Source organism: Dermacentor andersoni, chromosome 1 (genome assembly GCF_023375885.2).
Source record: "Dermacentor andersoni chromosome 1, qqDerAnde1_hic_scaffold, whole genome shotgun sequence".
NCBI classification, from domain to species: domain Eukaryota; kingdom Metazoa; phylum Arthropoda; class Arachnida; order Ixodida; family Ixodidae; genus Dermacentor; species Dermacentor andersoni.
The window spans coordinates 171,760,596-171,777,448 of record NC_092814.1 but is presented as its reverse complement, the minus strand read 5'-3'; the positions used below and the strand labels follow the sequence as shown (position 1 = coordinate 171,777,448).

Here is a 16,853-nt window from a genome sequence, read left to right as displayed (position 1 = left end):
CTGCAGATGTGGAAAATGTAAAAACAAGGATAGGCGAATTTGGCCAGACTAGCAAAGGTTTTCATTCACGAGACCTAGATGTAATTAGGCTACTTCTTAGGCACCTCGCTCAATGTTCAAAGTCGCTGGGTCTCATTCTTATGCACAGTTTTTGATGAATCTTTTGTTGATTTTCCACTCGCCTGAAACCGTCACACTTGAAACGACCTTCTTGCACTTTCCTGGCTCAGAAGGAATTGCTTCTCGGGCTATTTGGATTCATGCCTGTGAAAACGTAAGTGACTGCGTCAAAACACGGGAACAAGGGCCCTATAACGTAAAACCATTTCAATATGTTTTTAGTTCAATCTCCTGACGTCAAATGAACGTGTAGCGGCTGTCCGTCACTTCGCCATGCCTCGCCGTGGGGGTCATTGGCCCTGTTCTTTCTTGGAACCGAGGCGCCTGCCCGACGGGGGAGCCACCACAACCACTCGGCAAGCCTGCTTTTACTATTGAATAAAGCCAGCCTACTCCCCGTTCTCAAGCTGTCGAAACGTGTATTCATTGCCTCCGCTAAACCAAGCTCCCAACAAGTGGTGACCCAGAACATTTGTTTTTTTCGAACACTAGCTATAGACGACGCTGCTTCTACTCCTACTGACAGAGACGACGCCATGCCATGATTATGTCTCCCGTATATCGTCGCAGAGCTTCGGCTTCCCAGCTTTTGGCCCAAGAATCCCCGAATTTGGTTTATGCAAGTAGAGGCCCGTTTTCAACTTCAGCGCAACACTTGACAGACAGCAAAGTGCCTGTACGTCGTCGCCACGCTACCCTCCGACATCGCCGATGCCATAGGCAACTTGCTAGCAAGTACGCCTTCGGCCACAGCATACGACGACCTGAAACGCGCGGTCTTGCAGCGCCTCGAGCCATCGTAACAGAGTAGGCTCCAACAGTTCCTCTCCGAGGAAGTTGGCGACCAACGACCGTCACAACTCCTGCACCGGTTGCGTCAGTTACTGTGTGAGCACTCCGCAAACGAGAGCCAGCTTCCAGTTTTGCGCAAGCTGTTCTTGCAACGCCTCCCACAGTCCTCACGAATGGTACTGGCGAGTTCCAATGAGACGAGTCTTGATCGGTTAGCTGCACTCACCGACCGCATATGCGAATGCTCATATGCGGCACAGCTACCTATCGCCGCTGCGAGAGTCTCAGAGCCAGGACACCAACTTCGTGCCTGGAGGAAACAGTCGACCGCCTTACTAGTGCAACGGAGAAGCTGACGACGTGTGGCAACACTGGCGACCAACTTCGGCGAAACCATTCGCCTTCGCAGTCTCGCAGCGCACCTAGAGACTCGCCGCGGCAGCTGTCCTAGTACCACCGTCGCTTTCGCGAACAAGCAAGTCGCTGCACCCAGCCCTGTTCGTGGACGGGAAACACACCGGCCAGTCGCTAACGGTGGCATGCGATATCGGCCCTCGAGCAAACCGCCTATTCTCCGTAGTCGACCGCATCATCGGCACCCGCCTCCTCGTCTACACCGTAGCCGAGCTGTCAATCATTCCCACTACGGCCGCAAATCGCCAACGCGGCAAATCCACACCCACGCTCCACGCAGCGAACAATGCTGTCATCGCGTCGTATGGGGCACTCCGGTCAATAACGCTAGACATCGGACTCCGGCGCTTGCACAGATGGGTGTTTGTGATCGCCGACGTCAGCTTTACCATACTGGGAGCGGACTTCCTCAGCCATTTCAACCTAGATGTGAGTGTTCGCGATCAGGGGCTAAGGGTTAACGTCACATCCCTCAATGTACCTGGCGTACAGTCCAACCTCACCACATCTAGCATCCCTACGTTTCGGCCGGTCTCAGGTACGACAAGATACTTGCTGAGTAGCCGCAATCTCGTAGCCCCGAAACGATGCGCTGCTCGTGAAACACAAGGTGGCGCATCATATCACCACCCACCGACACAACTGTCACCGCCCTGCCACGGAGGCTCACTGGACGGAGGTTGGAAGTCGCCTGCCGTGAGTTCGAACACATGCTTCAGCTCAGCGTTATTCGCCCTTTCTCCAGCAATTGATCTTCACTTCTCCATCTGGTTCCAAAGCAGGACAGTGGCGACTGCTGGCCTTGTGGTGATTACCGAGCTTTGAATGCCGTCACTACTCCCGATCAATATTCCCTTCCCGACATACATGACTTCGGCACCCGTCTCGCAGGAACCAAAATATACACCAAGATCGATTTGATAAGCGCGTACCATCAAATTCCTGTCGAACCCAGCGACACTCCGAAGACAGCAATCACTGCTCCATTTGGCCTATTTGGGTTTGTCTGTATGCCTTACGGTTTGATGAGTGCGGCGAAAACTTTTCAAAGGTTCATGGACGAGGTTACGCGCGGTGCCCGTTCATTTTTGTCTACTTTGACGACATTCTCGTTGCAAGTCGCACAGACGAAGAGCACAAAGAGCACCTTCGCCTTCTATTTGAGCGTGCTTGAACACGGCTTGGTCCTAAAGCCCCAGAAATGCATTTTCGAAGTTGAAGCCCAGGATTTTCTCTGCCATCACATTTCACCCCAAGGCAACAAGCCACTGGAATCACGGGTGCGGGAAATCGAGGACTTCCTCTCTCCAACCTCCTTCCGAAAGTTTCGCGAGTTTCTAGGGCTCATAAATTTTCACAGGCGCTGCATACCATCCTGTGCGCAAGTTCTTCAGCCGTTTACCGACCTGCCACGTCGCGACTTCTTAGCCTACCTTTCGCTGGTCCTCGGAGCACGAACACTCCTTCCAGAAAGCCAAAACGCGGTTGGCGGCTGCAGTGTTGCTGATTCATCCGTTGCCCAACGCGTCAACTCGCCTTATGGTAGACGCGTCGACCACGACAGTGGGCGCAGTACTGCAGCAGCACGACGGCACAGACTGGAGGCCGCTGCATGGGCTTCTTCTCAAAGCGCCCCAAACATATAGAAGCTCGCTACAATACCTTCGGGAGGAAGATATTGGCCAACTATTGCGCTGTCAAGCATTTCCGTTTTCTTGAAGGCTGTAGATTTTACATTCTGACCGACCACAAGCCGTTAGCCTTCGTTTTCAAGAACAATTAACAGTTCATCGTACTGAGAACGTGAACTTCTGCAACTTTCTTTTATCTCCGAATTTTCTGCGGATATTTGCCATATCTCTGGGGCCGAAAATCAGGCACCTGACGCACTGTCGCGGATTGGCGCTGCGCCTGCTGTCCCTGTGGATTTCCAAGCTCTAGCCTCCGCCCAGTAAAACGACGCCGAGCTGCGCCAATTGCGGCAAAAAAGGCTCGTCGCTGCAGCTTGCGGAGGTTTCGCTTCCCTACAAAACAACATTGGTCACTTGCGACACTTCACAGGCAGCTCCTGCCCGTTCGTGCCCCATCAGTTTCGGCGGCCAATATTCGATTCACTGCACGGGCTAAGCCATCAGAGCGACGCAGAGGCTTATCACAGTCCGCTTCGTCTGGCCAGGGAACAACAAAGATGTTCAAAGCTGCGCGAGAAGCTGCCAAGCATGTCAAGCCGTGAAAGTGACCCGGCACACGCGTTCAGTGGTGTAGCTGTTTCGACCACCAGAGAGCCGTTTCGTTCACGTGCATTTAGACTTGGTGGCGCCTGTTTCGCCCTGCCAAGGTTTTAGGTACCTCCTCACATGTGTGGACCGGTACTCAAGGTGGCCTGAGGCGACGCCTCTACAAGACATCACGGCCGAAACAGTGGCGGAAGCATTTGTTACTACGTGGGTGTCGCGGTATGGTGGTCCTTTGCGCATAACTACTGACCGAGGCCGACAATTCCAAAGCTCGCTTTTTTCTGCCCTGGCGAGACTGCTCGACACGCGCTTTCATAACACCGCTGCTTACCACCCATAGAGAAAAGGCATGATACAGCTTCTCCACCGGCAACTGAAGGCGTCATTGACCGCCACGCTCGACAGACATCACTGGGTGGAAAGGCTACCCCTAGTACTACCGGGTTTGCAAACAACAATCAAGGATGGCCTCGGAGTCAGCGCAGCCGAGATGCTCTATGGGTCAGCAATCCGCGTTCCAGGGCAGTTTTTCGGCATCCAGCAAGGCACTCCGCTAGCGGCCGCGCAGAACTTAGAGAGGCTACATTCCTGGCACGACCAGTTTCGACCTACACCCCCAAGTATCGCCCGCGGGCAGCCTGTGTTTAGTTTCCCGACAATGGACACAATAACGCACGTCTTTCTGTGGCGCTACTCTATCAAGCCTATTTAACAGAGAAAGGCGGGCTAGTTGGGGGTCGATATTAGTATGCATTATGTAACCGCGCAACCGACAACGGACGAAGAAAGAAACACACTGGACAAGCGCGAAACTTCAACTCAGATTTACTCCAGGAAAGCCACACATTTATGCATGTATCATAATCACACTTGATAATCATCGGACAACCATCACTCTACATCGGCATGCGGGCGTGAGTGGCACTAATTTCTATGTAAATAATTTAACTCTTTTTTTCACTCAGTGACACTGAAGAGCTCCTTACGCAGCTGCCAGATTGCATTATTACAGAGTATGCTGCATAGATTTCTCGGCTCTGTTGGGACACAAACATCTTCAAAAATTTCCTGCCGCGGATCCTAGGCATGCAATTACGGCAGTGGCGACAATGGTCAGCCAGTTTGCCACCCCGCGCCAATCCCTCTACTCCTGCGCGGCGCTCCTGCAGTCTGATGATTAAACACTGTCCCGTCTGCCCTATGTAGCTGTTGTCACACGAGAGGGGTGTCTGGTACATTACCCATATTCTGCATGGGACGAACCTGTCAACGTGCTTGATACTGCATTCATTCCTTTTCTTCCTTCCCTGCACCATGTTGCACATGCCCGCCAGTTTCTTGGGCGCCATAAAAACCACCGGGTCTTCACATTTTTCAGCCACCTTTTTGAGGCGGTGAGAGATTTGGTGGTGGTTCCGGATGGCAACAGGTCTCCGGTGTTGCGGCTCTTCGCTTGGGCGGAGCTCTGATGGGCCCCGCGCTTCCTTGGCAAGGGCTTCTAGCACCGAGGTGACCACAGTGAAATCCTGCGCTGTGCAGTCTTTGCAGCTGAAAAAGCACGCTATGTTGCATTTCATGCTGGCAGGGCTTATCAAGAGCAGCACGCAGGCAGTTTTTTGCTATTCCGTTTTTGACAAGGTTCGAATGAGCAGATTGGTAGTTTAAAATACCATTTTTTTGAGCGAGGCTAATACCTCCACCACGCATGTGATCCAGCAATATCAATGCAAACGTTCAGGAACTGCAGGCATCCATGCGAAGGCACCTCAAAAGTGAAACTCAACCCAAAGGCGCTCTCATGGAAAATTTCAAGAACACGGTCCACAGCAGTTGAACCCCCTCCCCCCGATACCCCTTAAAGAATGGCATAATCGTCAACATATCTAAAAATCTTAGGCGAGTAGGCTGTGTCAAGGCGTTAAGCAATTCGCTTGTCACATTATGATAAAAAGATGTCACTTTCCAGAACTATACCACCAAACCTCTAACCGCCTCAGAAAGGTGGCTAAAAGATGTGAAGTCCTGGTGGTCCGTCATGTCGCCGTGCCTCGCCAGGGGGGGGGGGGGGGGGTCATTGCCCCCTGCTTTTTCTAGGAACCGATGCGCCTGCCCGACTGGGGCGTCACCGCCGCCACTCGGCAAACCTACTTTTACTGCTTTTACTTTTGAATAAAGCCAGTCGACTCCTAGTTATCAAGCTGTAAAAACGTGTATTCATTGCCTCCGCAAAACCGAGCTCCCAACATACGCGACCGCCATTGCAAGCATCGGGCGCAAACCCACAACAAAAAGCTAAATAAAACGTCTCGTTTATATGAGGTCACTCTTCCTTGGTTTCAGAGCGACTAGCATTGCCTACATTGTGCGTTTTTTCTTATCTGATTGGCTGACAAGAGAAGAAAAACACGCTCAAGTGGAAAGGGTTTCGATGGCGCCGAGCCAGCACAGCCCCGAAAGTAGATAACAAGAAGTAGAGTACAAGAAAAAAAGGGTGTCCTAAGATATACTATCGTAGCAAGTTATAAACAAGTGGAGATGAATATGTTTGAAGGAGATCCGGAGATCCTTCATGACTCACGGCAACACACTGACATTGGAAATTAACATTTTTCTAAAGCTAACACTTTTCATTCGCTCGGAGAATCTTAGTGGCTTTCGGAATTCCAGTCTGCGGTTAACGAGATCTGCTCACTTCTCTTAGGCAACGGAAGCTTGGGGCGCTTTACGCGTTTGTTCTTCAGAGCAGTTTGCGTGGAGGTATGCACATTGCTATGTGATCAATTTCGCGTCGCAGGTTTCCCATGATGAGACCGAGGTCGAACGTGCGGCCTAATTTTGAGGTACTGTGGCAAAGGTGATAAGCCATCAGTAGATTCTGTTGCGCCACCCACTTGCGGTTATAAGTTACGAGATGTCGGCAGCGTCAGGGTGGTATGAAGTCTCGGAAATCAAAGATTTGCATATGAAACGCTATATTAAGCAATTCGCTCTAGCAGTCCAACAGTCCAAAATTTGTAGCCACAGAGCCCGCTATCAGAAGGCATCAGAAAGACTTCAAGCGAAATTGCGTGTCAATTGAAACAAGAGATGTTTTATGGAACTTTTTCCTGATAAACTTAGAAAGTCAAACGAAATTCGATGCGACCCTCACGAGGTCGATGTAACTACTTCGTCTAGTACCATTGGCGAGACTTAATAAAAGTCGCAGAGGAGGTGGGTGTAGGGGAGTGGCATGTTTGCGCCAAAGTAGCCTAAAGTAATCAACAGCACGGCGTACTGGTTTTCACGCCATCAGTCGGATGTACGGCGCAGGCTGAAGAACGCTCCAGGGATTCACAAATTTCATAAGGTCATAAGCACTTTGCCACTTTGTAAAATCAAGGATCAATTGAGTTCTTCCTACCGACCTAAACATCCGCGAAGAGAACAACCAGTGGGTCTGACATCAATGCTGAAGCCAGCTTTTGCTGAATCTCTATGAATGAGGCCCTTAGCTGGACTTTCCACTCCTGCCATTTTTTTATCTATAAAACGTCGTATCCTATGCTCCGCAGAAAGTGTCAGCCTGATGCCCAGATGAATGGATCTCAAAGATAGTAGACATCATTTGATGACAAAGGCGTTTCTACGAACTGTATGGAATTATAAGAGTCATGTTGAAGTCATTATAACGTAAATGAAACAGAAACAACGTACATACCGTCTTACACCAGGAGCCTGCAACTGGGTTACTGGTGTAAAGGAGCAGGTAACTGGTCGATAAACCATCGTATGTTAACCTCGAGGCATCAAGGCTGCCAGGTACATTCGCTGTGCAGTGAGCGAGATGAAAAGGTGACAGTCACTTTAGCATACACTAAATAGGATCACGGCGAAAGCGTGCGCGCTCACGTGACATTCATTAAATTACTTGACATTCTCATGCGAATGTGTTGTTACTTCCGATTACTTGTTTTCTCGCAGCAAAATGTCGTGGGTTCGGGTGTCTTAATTAAATCTATCTTAATTACTTGTACATTAATAACATCGATTATATATATATATATATATATATATATACATATATATATATATATATATATATATATATATATATATATATATATATATATATATATATATATATATATATATATATATATATATATTGCCGCTAGCGGGTGCGGAACTCCCGTATGTAGCGTGCGATGTGGCAGTGCGGATGTTATGGGGCTGATCGGCGGCTGGCTTCACATAGTTTTTCTTCACATTTTCCTCGTTATTTTCTACATTTTTATTTCAACAAAGCTAATTACCTCTATGCTTTCCTTGGCTTTATGTGGTCGCGATTAACAAAAATCGAGCCCTTCTTCTCGTTCACAGTATGGATGATAGATTTTAGTTGGTTTTGCCTTTTGTTTTTATGCCAGGGGAAAACACGAAGCCCCCCCGTTAATTAAGTTCTCTGCTTTTCCTCGTAAGCCCCCTTGCAGCTGTACAGATAAACGCAAATTTTTCAGAGTGAAGGAAGCAAAGAGATAACCAATTTTCTCGCAGTGTGACTGCGTGGTCTGAAATTTAAAGCCGTGTTTCGTTGATGACTTACATAGCGCCTTTCAATTCCAGGATATAAGCTTTCGGTGATGAAATCTTTTTTCTCTAAACTCCAATGCTCTTTAAACCCATGCAACTCGTAACAAACAAGCGCAGCGGTTCCCCAGACAGCCTTTTCCAGTGGCAGTATAGCCGTGGAATTATCATTTTGAGGTCCGCGTTTCCAGTTATACCAGTCGCGGCGATCACGTCAAAGTAAAGCGCAAATCAGTAAATTACGTGTTCAGGAACGCTGATGACGATGGCCTCTTTCGCGCATGCGCAGGATCGAGTACCACAAGCCGGGCTTTCCGGACATCCAGCCTGAAGTCGTGTTCGGCGACGGCGACGGCACCGTGAATATTCGCAGCCTTCGAGGCTGCCTGCGCTTCCAGAGCGGTCAGAGCCAGCCCGTCTACGAGAAAACACTCGACAACGTGGAGCACATGAGCATCCTCTACGACAAGACCGCCATCGACTACATCACGGCGCTCGCTATGGGACACTGACACGCCCGAGTGTGGCCCCATTAGGACAAAAAGGCGCTGTGCGAGCAAGTGTTCGGCTTTCTGGTCGCAGTGGGTGGTCGCGTCGTTGCAATCTCTATGATTTCTGTCTAACAGCGTTTCGGGAACGAAAGGACACGCAGTTGGTGTGTGCCTCACGATTTCGGGACTGCGACCGCTATCGCCTGAGCGCAGCCGCATATGCTCTGATGGTACGCCACCTGCTCGCCTCACGGAACGTACTCGTTCTGTGATCAACCCTGCATCGTCAAAGCCAGATTCTGAATACTCGCAAGCTGTGCCCCGCACACAGTCGCTGCTCTTACGACACTGTACTAATCTGGAATCGCAACGCTGTGAACTTTTACTCGTACTCTCTTGGCAGCGCAGTACTGTGGCGGACACATTATACGTTCTAAGAACGAGTTGGTCACACGTGCCCTCTGCGCCTTTTTTTTTTTTCGCTCATTCACCTTAGCCCTTTTTGCTTCACATGAGCTCGTCCACATCTCACGAACGGCAGTACTTCTTGGTACATCGTGGACTTTATGGAGTGGCCTGTGCCGTGGTTTGCTTAAGCACATGCGTGGGGCGCGGAGCCGCCCATCCGCGTGGACTATCGTGGAAAGCGTTTCGACGCTTCTCGGCAATGGCGGCACGCAGTTGCCACGGCGAGTGCAGCGTTGTTCGTGTTGTAACAACTCGCGGAGTGATTGGGGATGTCGCATCGGTTATTTATGTCATACTTTGTCGGAATGCGCGAATTTCACCCAAGCAGCACGATAACACGGGAAACCATTCAGCGTGAGTGTTGTCGTTCTGATCGTTACCCGATGTGGAGTGGTCGAAGACGTTGTTACCGCGCACTCGGGAGTCTGCCCCGTTCGGTGCTCACTAAGCCTATCGAATTGGCCTGTCGTCTTCAAGTTTGCTTCAAAAGCACTTAGAAACATTATTGACTGAATGCGCTGAATCAGGTGTATGCAAAGAAGGAGTTATGATCACTTTCCAAAACCACTAAGAAACCTGGCGAAGAAAAAGATGACAATGTGAAAATGTCTCAGATTAAATAGAATGGCTCGGTGCTATCCTACCATTATGATGCGTATGGCATTATATGGGCGACTTAGGCGCTTTCTGCATGTGATTCACTGTGTGCTGCGAAGAGAGATCTTGCACTCGTTTGTGTGCTTTACTAATATTTTGCATAGAAATGTAATCTACAATGTGTCACTATTTCCTTAATTGCGATACTGTGTTTAGAAAAGAAAAAGCATGTGCCCATTAGTATCCTCCAGTGTTTCTAGAGAATCTGTGCATCTGCGACGCTCACGTGGAGGCCCTTTTTTTGTCTTGATGCCCGAGACTAACAGCTGCGTAGTATAAGTGGAGGGGGAGGTTAAGGTAACGACGTCTTGGAGGCTGCCTTTCCCGATACCGACTCAGTCCCGGTTACAAAGTTCGCTAATTGTATTGCTTTATACAGAGGAAAGTCGTATGGAATTCACGAACCATTTCGTTGGTAAGTGCCATTCACCATTGGCCGGCCGGTTTCGTTCATATTTCCGGCATCAGGATTGCCTGGCATCTTCTCTTGCGAACAGTTCTATAGCGTATCAACTTTTTGTGAATACTGTTACATATTCGAGCCCCTTTCAATGTAAAGGGAAATAAAAAAAATATCTGCGTGTCTCCTGACTGAGCTCGCAATTAAACGTGTTACCCTTTGGAGTATTTTTTGGTTAGAATTTTTGTCCTTGCATGCACTAGAGCGATTAAGTCGAGAGGAAGGTTATAAAAACACGTGACGCCTGCGCAAATATGTCCCGGTGCTTCTTTTCATTCTTTGTAAAGAGTTGCACCGGAAAACTAATGGAGAGTATGGTTCTAGCACGGCTAGAATGGTACCTCGAATATTGCCAGGTATATCCAGATGTAGTCGCCGGTTTCAGGTGTAGCCGTTCTTTTATTGACAACGTTATCGACTTGGTGACGTACGTCAAGCACCAGAAGTCCTGCAAAAGACTATCTGCTGCCCTGTTTCTGGATGTTAAAGGAGCGTACGATAACGTAACGCACGAAGCGATATTCAACGCGTTAGAAGCAGTAGGACTTGGCGGCAAGGTCTATTTCTGGATAAGTAACTACTACATAAAAGACCCTTTTTCGTACCTACCGAGGATGGCCCGACCTCTCACCATTACAGTAACCGTGGGGTGCCTCAGGGCGGAGTACTGAGCCCAACGCTCTTCAGTCTAACACTCATTGGACTCGCCGACATCCTGCCATGCACTGTTAGGCTCTCCATCTATGCCGACGACATCTGCATTTGGACGTCGGCTGTGACGCGACTGCAGCTTCGCGCGCGGCTTCAGAAGGCAGCCACTTTAACATCATCCTACCTTTGAGAACAAGGACTTCATATATCATATGAAAACTGTGCAGTGGTGGCGTTTACCAGGAAATCAATGTCTCCATAAGTGATATCCGTCGACGGACAATTGATCTCGTACAGCACGAGTCACAGATTTTTGGGGGTGGTCATTGACAGAAATCTCTCCTGGACCCCTCATGTGAATTATGTGAGAAAATGCCTGACAGGAATTTGCCATATGTTTAAGTTCCTAGCAGGAAAGACCTGGGGAGCGCCAATACAATCTATGCTGCAACTGTACAGCGTCCTCTTTATTGGATTCCTGCGGTACATGCAGTTTACCGGTCATGTCCAACACCTGCAGAACTAACCTGAATATAATCCAAAGCATCCAAGGCCAAGCCCTCAGGATATGCCTTGGCCTACCGCGGAGTGCGTCAACGACTGAAGTTATTGCAGTCGCTCAAGATTCCACTATTAGAATACACATTAGCATTGAAACAATGCGTGTACACATAAGACACTTCGCCCGGACCCCTACACCTCGCAAGTCTCCCAGTAGATAGGCCCCACACGACATTCAGTGCGACTGTCTTCGCGCACCGTGCTTCTCTCAGGTCAGGTTACACACCTGCGGCAAGACCTTCCATTCCTCCATGATGTGTGCGCCGTACTCAAGTAAACCTTACAATCCTCGGACTTCAGAAAAAGTCGGACTTGCCGTCATCAGCACTCAAGCAACTGCCTTTACTTCTTTTGTACGAGAAATACAGCGACTACACACATATCTATACTGATGGATCAACTACATCAACTAGTTCCAGTGGCGCTGTAGTTATACCAACTATGAGAATAACCCAGCGGTTCAAGACTTCCCATGTCACTACGTCTACAGCTGCAGAGCTCGCGGCTCTCCGCGACGCGCTTCATGTGATAAGTGCGGAAAGTGCTAGAAAATGGCCAGTTTTCTGCGATTCAAGGCCGGCCTTGCAATGTGTGCAGTCGTTTCTCCGACATGGTACGCACGATCAGCTGACATGCGAAATCGTGGAACTTGTCCATCACTTAGGAGAAAAAGGCCATTATATATCTTTTCAGTGGATACCAGGTCATTGCGGTATCATAGGAAATGATGAGGCAGATAAGGCAGCTCGGATGTCAAACCAAGAAGACCGCTGCGTCCCCATTCCTATCTCAAAGACCGACGCCGCGAGTCAACTTCGCAATCTAGCTCGCAAGATCTCCTTAGCAGAGTGGAATACTGCACATACCAAGGCGCACAAGACTGCACAGACTAAACCCGTCACTTCAACTCAGACCTCCGGCCGGTCTGCACCGACGCGAAGCGTCTCTTCTGTGTCGGTTGTGGCTTGGAGTTGCCTTCACGAATGCCTACTCAGCACTAATTGGAATGGCTGATAGTCCTACATGTGATGTTTGCGGATGCGAGGAGAACACTGACCACTTATTGTGCCATTGTCCTCAATTTCAAGCACAAAGACAATCTTTGTCCAACGCATTCAGGAAATTCGATGATCGTCCTCTGAGTGAACAGACAGTACTAGAGCACCGTCCCCACCGGTCATCGGCTCAGAAGGCAGTGAAGGCACTTCGTGCTTTCTCAGAACGTCTGGTTTGCGAGAGCGGCTTTAACTCAAGTACTGTCCGTACATGTATCTACACCTTCTCTCTCCCTTCTCTCTCTTCCCCTTCTCCCTTTCCCCAGCGTAGGGTAGCCAACCAGACCCTTGACTGGTTAACATCCCTGCCTTCCTATATTCATCTCTCTCTCTCTCTCTCTTGTAAAGACGAATGTTATTTCTTCTTTAACAATCAGCCCTATGTTGTTGTATCACATACCTGCCAACCTGTGAACTTTACAATTCGTAGAATCCTGCGGGGGGCGAGGGGGAGGGAGAAGGACGGAAGACGGGAAGATAGCACGCATTTCTTTCTAACTTGACCTGAGTGCACGCCTTTTCAGGGATACACACGCACTTGAGTAACGAAGATTTAGCAAAATGTTCCCAAACCAATACAGGGACATAAGCCCATGCTGTGGCGCAAAACCCACCATTTATCATATCACATGGGAATGCAGCAAAAACAAAACATTCCACAATATAGAAAATCCGAGTGCGGAGCACTGGGAGAGTGTGCTCTCCAGCGGCCGCCCATGCCTCCAACGAGGGCTGGTACACCATGCAGCCACGCTCAGTGGTGCCCTGGAATAGGGGCGCCAACCCTGCAAGACGGAAGTCACCGTCGATAAGAAGATGGAAGCACTCGGTCTGACCGCTGAATGACTCTGTAAATTAGAGCAATAAAGTGTATCCTATCCTAGCTTTAGACGAAACACACCAAGCAAGCAACAAACTGTTTCTAGATCACAGCGACTTTTTCAGCGACTTAGCTGTTGCCAATTTCACCTGCTTCATAACTCCTTCGTATAAACTTCCTCGAAGCCGAGTATCCCTCTTGCATCTTTTCCCCATCAAAGACTTGCAATGGAAGGAACGGAGACCGACGTGCGACACATTCTCGCAAACAGAAATAATTTTTTTTTGCGAAAACTTGACGCGATATTTGTAAAATCGTAAAATGGGCCCAAATTTGCAAACTTTTATGAGAAGTTTGGAAGAGTTGGCAGATATGGTATAGTCATCAGAGCGGTGGCTGAGTATAGTCCGCATACTCTCTTGTAAACACCAGCTTAAGACCCTTGCACTGCCGTATGACCACAGTTTTTCTAACGGGTGGAGGAGCGCCATCATGGCCGGCGTCCAAGGTTAGTATAGATAGTAGATAGTATAGAACGGGGTCCATGGGGCTGCCATCCGCTGAACAGTTCGGTGGCGAACAGGATGCATGTTGGGAGCCCGTTGTCCAGCCACCGATGGCCCTTGTTTTAGAGCGCTGCTCTTTGGCGTCCGTTCCTGGGTTTCGCGTCGTCGTCGGCGTTGTCGTCGGCCTCGTAACCAGCTCCGCCCCCCTTTCATCCCCCCAGCGCTAGCAGCGACCGACTGATACCGCTGGATGCCGCTGACGCCGCTAGAGAGTCAAGATAACGTGACTGCATAGAACACCGTCGCCGCCATGCAGAAAGAGGAGGAAAGGGTCCCCCCCCCCTGTTCTTGTGTGGCGGATAGGGTGCTCTTCAGTTGCCGACGCGCCGGTTATTTCACGTAGGCCCCGGCACGTCGACGAATACGTGACCACCTTTCCACGGCTAGACCTGGTTCTTAGCGCTGCGGAAGCGAGGGTTTCATATTGTTTGTGTCGGCATCGGCGGCGTTGTCCCTGAAACCAACTCCGCAGCTGGGGTTGACTCACTATCGGCGTCAGCGGCATCAGTCAGTCGCTGCTATCTCTTCCCTCCTCCCTTTATCGTGTTGTCCGCTTGCTGCGCGCGCTTCTGCCCCCATCGTTTGCCGCTGGGTGTACACGCCGCCCCCCTCCCCCCTCTTCCTGCGAGTCTCCGGTTGTCAAAGCGCCGGCTCGAACTTAATTCCTTTCTTCGCTCCTCCTCCAATGCAACCCCTGTGCGGTGGCAATCAGAGAGCCTGCAGATCGGTGGCGGCGGATCTGTATATGTGCACCGCCCGAGCCGAAATTGCCGCTGCCGTTCGCCCTGTGCGGTGGCAATCAGAGAGCCAGATCGGTGGCGGCGGATCTGTATATGTGCACCGCCCGAGCCGAAATTGCCGCTGCCGTTCGCCACTGCGAAATTATCTGCCAGTTCTTTCTGAGCCATGAGCGAGACGACCGATGGAAGTCCTCCGTCTGCTGCTGCTGCTGCTGCTGCTAAACGAGCTGCCAGAGCAGAGGCCCAGCGCCGTCGCCGTCAGAATCCAGAGGTGCGTGCCGCCGAAGCAGAAGCTTACCGTCGCCGCCGTCGAGATGATCCAGGAGTACGCGTCGCCGAAGCAGAGGCTAAGCGCCGCCGCCGAGAAGACCCTGCCGTTCGCGCCGCCGAAGCGGAGGCTCATCGCCGCCGTCGAGAGCAACCAGCAGTAAGCGAGGCTGAAGCAGAAGCTCATCGCCGCCGCCGAGAAGACCCTGCAGTTCGCGCCGCCGAAGCGGAGGCTCATCGCCGCCGTCGAGAGCAACCAGCAGTAAGCGAGGCTGAAGCAGAAGCTCATCGCCGCCGCCGAGAAGACCCTGCCGTTCGCACCGCCGAAGCGGAGGCTCATCGCCGCCGTCGAGAGCAACCAGCAGTAAGCGAGGCTGAAGCAGAAGTTCATCGCCGTCGCAGAGAAGACTCTACCGTTCGCGCGGCCGAGGCCGAGGCCAAACGCAAACAAAGGCTCGCAAACGGTGAAACAGCTTATTTGCTGCGCTCAAATTTCGCATTAGGAAGTAACGTAATCGTCGGTAATTTTTTTTTTCTTTACGCGCGCGAGGACATGCCCACATCGGACGCGCCGGCTGCTCCTTTGCTCCGATGAGTGAAGAAAATAATTTAATTAATCAATCGAATGATGAATTCAGAGGGGCAGATAGAAACATTTGAAAAAGAGAGCACATGTAGACAGTTCGTGAACCTTGACAACTCGTTTTAAAGTAAGTTTCACTACAGGAACCGCATTCACAAAACTTCTCTTACGTACGAGCATTTCTTGTGGCTGCCGTTCGCGCGGCCGTCTGCAGCTGACTAGTCATTTGAGGGACAGTGAGACGATCACCGCAGCATACGACCAATCACGAGAGGCGCTCAAGTAAGGTAAACTTAGTGATACGGGCTCAGATGTCGAATGTTTTTCACAGGTATTTCTCTGCAGACAGCACTGCTAACGCGGTATGTAATGCAACATCTGATAAGCATGATCACTGTCACTAAGAATGAATTACCGCTACCATGGAATGCGCATAATTATTTTGAAACAAGTAAATATTTAATACAGACGCTTCAAAGTGTCAGAAAAGAACAGAATATCAATTATTTCCAAGCACTTAATGATTATCTCCGATCCCGGATAATTGTGAAACAATTCTCTTCGTGACGCCGAGGTTTGCTCCAACAATGGCGCCTAATCCATAATATGTTGTTTTCCTGATAGCTTCTAATTCCTGTGCAAGTAGCACATCATTTGCAAAGCAAACGAAGGTGTTCCATGTATTCACCAGAGCCCGCACTCACAAAAATCATACGAGTGTACTAACCACCGCCATTGGCCACCACCATTGGCCACCACCGCGGCTACAGTCGTTATTATGCCGATCGCTATCTTGAGTGGCGGGTACTCGAACGCCAGCCGTTGAGGAGAATATTTTAAAAGAGTTCTTTTAATAAGGGCTCAAATTTCAGACAAAAGCAAGCTACACCGCTACCTCTTCTTCTTTTCAGTATGCATATTGTGCAGGTTGCACCGAGTAGTAAACCATGTTTTCTGGGACTGAGTCGCCACGATCGGTACCCTATACTTTGTATAACATAGATATATAATTGTTTAATGTGAAATCTTGAGTAACATTAAGAAATCAAAGCTATAATTGTGTGAAAAATGTGTGAAGAATGTTTTCCTAGCATGGGCGCCCTTTGGCCATACCTGGCCCTTGCGCCATTAAACCTCAAACATCATCAATGTACTTATTTATCTGTTTAACTGTTCTATGCATGGATTAATTTATTCCTTTACGCTCTCCATCACTGGCTCTAGCGCCGCATCATCTACGTTATCGGAATCGTCTGTTCCCGAGGGGTAAATTAGAATAAAATACACGGCACGAGGCTCTCTCGTGATTGGTATGCTTTACTGTTTACAACACAACACGGTTCGCCTATGTCGCTGTGCAAATGGTGGCAACTTGTATGCATATGCATATGCGCCTAGTGTC

The 16,853-nt window shown here is 49.7% G+C and overlaps 1 protein-coding gene across 2 annotated transcripts in view; it reads left to right on the top strand.

The window, feature by feature from the left end:
* LOC126547319 (lysosomal phospholipase A and acyltransferase-like) overlaps positions 1-10,363 on the top strand; it is a 44,817-nt gene extending 34,454 nt beyond the window's left edge. Inside the window, exons 7-8 of one of the 2 annotated variants that reach the window (XM_055062750.2) lie at positions 4,942-5,072; positions 8,422-8,504. In XM_055062750.2, coding sequence (XP_054918725.1) covers positions 4,942-5,032 — 91 coding nt within the window. In that variant the 3' untranslated portion in view covers positions 5,033-5,072; positions 8,422-8,504. Of the gene's footprint in view, positions 1-4,941; positions 5,073-8,421 lie in introns of both variants that reach the window. The other variant, XM_050195281.3, reaches the window with a different exon arrangement.
* Positions 10,364-16,853: the final 6,490 nt, after the last annotated feature.